The 6,000-nt window shown below is 40.5% G+C and overlaps 1 protein-coding gene across 1 annotated transcript; it reads left to right on the top strand.

The window, feature by feature from the left end:
* The first annotated feature begins 3,089 nt into the window (after positions 1-3,089).
* LOC105046372 (L-type lectin-domain containing receptor kinase IV.1-like) lies at positions 3,090-5,598 on the top strand. Its single transcript, XM_010924941.4, has one exon. The coding sequence runs from the start codon at positions 3,396-3,398 to the stop codon at positions 5,397-5,399; it is 2,004 nt and encodes a 667-aa protein (XP_010923243.3). The 5' UTR covers positions 3,090-3,395; the 3' UTR covers positions 5,400-5,598.
* Positions 5,599-6,000: the final 402 nt, after the last annotated feature.

Below are 6,000 nucleotides of genomic sequence, written 5' to 3'. Positions count from 1 at the left end.
AGACCCCAACAACTTCAACCTTTGGCCACCCGAGTATGGCATTGTCCAATAGGGGCAACCAGCTTTGTGGAAGAAGAAAAAAGATGAAAGAGACAAGGAAAAGAAAACCCAAATAGGATATTTGGGTTTTCACCAATTCTGATGACTCATCGACGGCAATTGGGCCGTGACGGTGGTCAAGGGAACGTGAGATAGGCATGGAAGAGATATTAGGGGGAAATTGACTCGTTCTAGTGGTCAATCGATGGCAAATTCCCAAACATAATCAATGAAAAAAATAAATTAGATGGATTCAAAGGCTTCATTGGTAGTGGATCATGGATGAGGGGTGAGATGCCCATAGGAAGTGGGGAGGTTTTTTTTTTTTTTTTTTTTTATAGCCGGAGGCTAGAGCTCCGGTGAGCTCTAGACTCCCCATTCCTATCGAAGTCGGGGAGAGAAGGCAGACTCCATTGGAAGTCCTCCTCTCCACCTATTCCACCTCATGTGCCCGGCATGTGAGATTTAGAATTTTTTTTTTTTCTTTTTTTATGCTTTACATGCCATGCAAAGAGTGTTGGGGCTGTTTTAAATTTTAAGGACCGTCGATGGACCGGTCTTACACCTATTCCCTCAGGTAAAATGTCTGGCTTAGAAATACAGAACCATTCAATGAAGCATTTTGCATGATTAGTGCTTGTTGGGTTGCTGGATTGCATGCCATTGTGATATGCTGTTTTTCTACCGGAAAGCCGGATGCGCTCTTGCTTGCGGCATATGTCTGGAGCCAGGTTGGCATTACTCATCCCAACCTCTTAAAACAAGATGACCATCCAGTAGGAATTCGTTTGTTCTAATATATGAAAATCGTTTTCACCAGAAAAATAAATAAATTGAAATCATGTCTTGAGTCAATGAATTTGTGTGAACTCAACATACTTTTGGACAAGAATCATATCTATCATAATATTTCTTTTTCGGGCTTCTCAGTACCTATCAATAGTAATCGCGCATCTCAAAAGTTAATAATATGTTCTTTTCACGCATCTCATATATTAATAATATGTTCCTATCTGGAGTCATTAAAAATAAAGAAAGCAATGTCGTTTCTTGAAGTTAATTGGCCTCCTGTACATGCCAACCTGTGGCAGCCCATCTACATGATCAGACAGTATTTAATGCGAGTCCTGCCCAATTTAAATGCAGTTCCTCCGTTATTCTTCGCGATAGTCTCGGCGGTAGTTGGGGGTTGAGAAGAATCCAGCCTTATTGACTCCAACCCACCGGACATTTGAGGAAAAAAAAAAGGCTGAAGATGTTGGAACGGCAGATACCCTCCTTCCCATGCCGTATCTAAGGTTGGAAGCAGCTATTTCGGCCAAAAGGATGGACCATCCCTACTTTTTCTTTTTATTTTTTTTGGCCCCAGGTAAGGAAGTTAAAAAAAAAAAAAAAAAATCTTATCAACTAACTTGATACAAACATTTATCTATCTAGCTATAAGTAAATCAGCAGCTACTTTTCCTATGTGAAAAAAAATTTATGCATCATTCATTTACCTGTGGTGGCTTAGAATAGATTATATAACAATTTTCTCCATCTCTCGGAAAGTATGGAAAAAGAGAAGTCTATCTATCGATATTTGACATAAAAAAGGTCTAAACTATAGCAAATGAGAAGTTATATGGCTCGATTCTAGCATAATTACTCTGTTGTAACTGGTTCTCTGAAGTACTTGGATTTTTTTTATTTTCGAGTGCTAGTTTATAATAACAAGTTTTCTAGTTTTATGATATACTCATAGATTGATCAGCCCTTTTTAGAAGGTTGAAATTTTTTTGATAGTTGCAGTTTGTACTCTGTGATTCTATTAATCTCTTCTTTTTTGCATTTAGTATAGCCACTCTCTTTGGCAGCATTTATTAATTCAAAATTAATTTTTTTCGTATGTCATAATATAATTAATCAACATGTTAACTAATCGATTACAGTAAATCAAATCGGATTTTATAATTTTTTTCTTCTATGGTACCTCAATGTGACATGAGCGTAAAAGAGGTTCAAGAATTAATTATCACTATGTGAATGAGAAAAATGCAAAGCAAGATTTACAATTTTATCTTCTGTGGTACTTACATGTGACAAGAGTTTAAAAGAGGTTCAAAGTCAATTGTCTTTATGTGAATGAGAAAAATGCAGACCAAGGTTTGCAGTTTTTTCTTATAAAGTATGTCCACGTGACACAAGTTTAAAAAATATTCAAAAATCAATTTTATTTATATGAATGAGAAAAATGCAGATTAAGACCCTTAGATCTGTTTATTTCACCAAAAAGAGGGCAAATTTCTTTGAATCTTCCTTTATTTTTTCCATTAGATTCAAATCTGGTGGAAATAATATTCTATGACTAATAAGTCATTTGCTTTCAAACTGATCTGTTTCCTATCTATTATTTGATTACCAATCCTTGATATTGGAATGAGTCAATGGTGAGATGTTTTGGCAATACCTCAGTTTCGAATGAGAGAAAAAAAAAAAAAAAAAAGAGGAATCCTCTTTTCGACTCTAACTCTCGCACTCCAGTCACTGCTTTTCTATTTGTTACGTGGAAAACAGTTGCGAAATGGATACACTACTCAGAAGTTCCAGATTTATGAAGTTAGTTTTGAACTCATGGTTCATGGGTGGAGAATATGAGTTGTAACTCCAGAAGGCCGAATCTCTCGTTACTTCATAGTAGCTCTATGGTAGAATGGTTGGTTAGTTGTATGTTCGAATCCTATTTGAAAAGATTTTATTAATTCTTAATCAAAGAATAAAAAATTGAATTAAAAGTCTTACTTTGATCATTAAGAATAGATAAAAAAAATGTGTCCAGATAAACATGTGTCTAGAGAGTCTAAAGTCTTGATAGCTAGCTCTAAATCTTCTAATTTAACAACGGTATTGATAAAAATATATAGATGCTTTTTCTTTTCACATAAGAATTCTTTGCAAGCGAAGAAATGTCAGACATCAAACGGGCCCTTAGATATTAACTGCCTCGGTCCGTCTTCTCTTTTTGTTTTTTTTAGAGAGACCTGGCACATGAAACTGGTGATTTCCAAAAGTCTAAGCCTGGAACTCATGGTAAGCCAACTCATCCAAATCATCCATTCTTCGGTTCCAGCGCTGCACTTTTATATGCACCAGCCCAACTACTGCCACTGCCGCTGTGTTCTTCACATAACTTTCTGATGCAAAGTAAAAATTGGTGAAATTATGGTTCAGAGATCCAATTCCCCGTCCCTCTCAGCACCGACTGGGTGTGGACCCGGTCAAGCAGCAGTCGGTAGAATGTAAGTCCAATTAGGAGATAGGTAGATATAAAGACCACCAAGAAGTGGGAATACTTCTATGATGCTGGAAAAGCAGCCATGGTATCCAAGATCCTCCTTGTGATATTCCTTCTACTGAAATTGGTAGCCTCCTCCGACCATGAGATCATCTTCAATGGATTCACCGGTGCAAACTTGAGCCTGAACGGCTTAGCACAGATCACCTCCGGCGGGCTTTTGATGTTGACCAACAACACAAAGGAAGGACAGGGTCATGCCTTCCACCCTGCTCTGCTTCATTTCAAGAACTCTTCCAATGGTAAGCCTCTTTCCTTCGATACTACGTTTGTCTTTGCAATCAGACCGGAGTACCCAGATGTCAGCGGCCATGGCCTGGCTTTCGCCCTCTCCCCCTCGAAGGAGCTCCCTGGAGCTATGCCCAGCCAGCATCTCGGCCTCTTCAACACAACAGATATTGGAAACCCCATCGATCATATATTTGCCATCGAGCTCGACACAGTGATGACCGTGGAGTTCTACGACATCAACGACAACCATGTTGGCATCGATATTAATAGCTTGATATCTGTGAATCCATCTCCGGTAGCATATTTTGACAGCAAGAGCGGTCGATTCAAGAGTCTGAAGCTGATCAGTGGAGACCCCATGCAAGTTTGGATCGAATACAACGGCATGGATATGCAACTGGATGTTACCATATCTCCAAGCAACGTACCTAAACCGGATATTCCTCTCGTGTCTTCGAAGGTCGATCTCTCATCAATATTGTTAGATGACATGTATGCAGGCTTTTCTGCATCAACAGGGTCAGCCACAGGGTATCATTATATCCTGGGATGGAGCTTTAGCCTGAATGGAAATGCTCAGCCTCTTGATCTCTCGAAGCTTCCACCACTTCCTTACCAAGAACACACGAAGAATATATCTCATCTTCTAACTATTGCATTGCCCTTAGTTGCGGCAGTCCTCTTGCTCCTCTCCATAGCTGTGATTTTCTTTGTTCAGAGGAAGAGGAAGAAGTACAGAGAGCTAGTTGAAGACTGGGAACTCGAATTCGGACCTCATAGGTTTCCATATAAGGATCTCTTCAAGGCAACCAAAGGCTTCAGGGAAGAGAACCTCCTCGGATTTGGTGGTTTTGGTCAGGTTTACAAAGGTGTGCTGCCCACTTCGGCGACCGAAGTTGCAGTGAAGAAGATATCTCATGAATCAAGGCAAGGGATGAGGGAATTTGTCGCAGAGATTGTAAGCATGGGCCGGCTGAGGCACCGCAACTTGGTGCAGCTCCTTGGTTATTGTCGGCGCGAAGGGGAACTCCTATTGGTATATGAATACATGCCCAATGGCAGTCTCGATAAGTTCCTGTTCCATGGAGAGCAGCCAGCATTGACCTGGAGTCAGAGGTTTCAAATTATCAAAGATGTGTCTTCCGGGCTCCACTATCTGCATGAAGGGTGGGAGCAGGTGGTGATCCACAGAGACATCAAGGCCAGTAATGTCCTACTTGATGGAGAATTCAATGGGAAGTTGGGAGACTTCGGACTAGCAAGATTATACTGTCGTGGGGCTAATCCTCAGACCACCCATATCGTTGGGACACTCGGTTATCTTGCCCCAGAGATCAGTATGACTGGAAAGGCGACAACAAGCTCTGATGTGTATGCCTTCGGTGCTTTCCTATTGGAGGTTGCTTGTGGGAGGAGGCCTATAGAGTCCGATCCATCGATCGAGGTGCCAGGCCTGGTGGAGTGGGTCCTAGGATGCTGGAAGATGGGGACGATTCTGGAGGCCAGGGATCCAAAATTGGGAAGTGATTATGTGGTGAAGGAGATGGAGTTGGTACTGAAGCTTGGCTTGCTCTGCTCACACCCCGACCCTACGGCTAGACCAAGCATGAGACAAGTTGTGCAGTCCTTGGAAGGTGATGCTCCCCTGCCTCCTATCTCGGTAGATGCTCTGATCCCTAGCACTTCAACACAAAGATATGATGAATGCTTCGACGATTTTGTCATTTCATATCCATCTATATATGATCACACAAGCACAACATATTCATCACCATTTGTTAGTGGTGGTCGTTAATCGTGCAGTAGATCTTGCTGTGTGACAATGCAACCATCTTACTAAATGTTAGAATGTTTAGTCTTGCTGTTCGCGAAGCATAGAGCGTAGCGATCCATCCATTGGGTCTATGTTCAGGAATTGAGACAAAAAGGATATGCCTTATAGGTTGTGGGTTGTACTCATGGTTTAGTAATGTTCTGCAACAAATAGTTGTCGACTGGCTGCTGTCTCTGTTACTTTGATGCTGTGAATACTTTAAATTGAGATAGAAAACTCGGAACTTGATTAGAGTAGTAAACCCATCTAGGACCTCCATTGGATTGACTATTAAAGCAATTCTGTAATGACAGATTTACTAAAGCAAAGACAGCAAATAAGAATATTTAAAAGCTACATATTCTTCATATGCTCATTTCCTAATTTCTATCTCATACGCATACAACTGCACTTCTTTAAATTTACCTACCAAAACTGGATCCTGGGAATATGCAACGTCCCAGTAGCACAATAATGGCATCATATAGGTGAGCTCATAATGACATCAATATAATGTTCTTTTCTTGTTAGTTTGTTGAGACATGTGAACGCGGTTGACGATTTGTTTAAAGGAAAGTGGAAG

Source organism: Elaeis guineensis, chromosome 5 (assembly GCF_000442705.2).
Source record: "Elaeis guineensis isolate ETL-2024a chromosome 5, EG11, whole genome shotgun sequence".
Taxonomy (NCBI): Eukaryota; Viridiplantae; Streptophyta; class Magnoliopsida; order Arecales; family Arecaceae; genus Elaeis; species Elaeis guineensis.
This window is presented reverse-complemented; position numbering and strand designations above follow the sequence as displayed.

Coding starts and splice junctions, on each gene's coding strand:
- LOC105046372 (XM_010924941.4), top strand. CDS start 3,396: ATGGTATCCAAGATCCTCCTTGTGATATTCCTTCTACTGAAATTGGTA.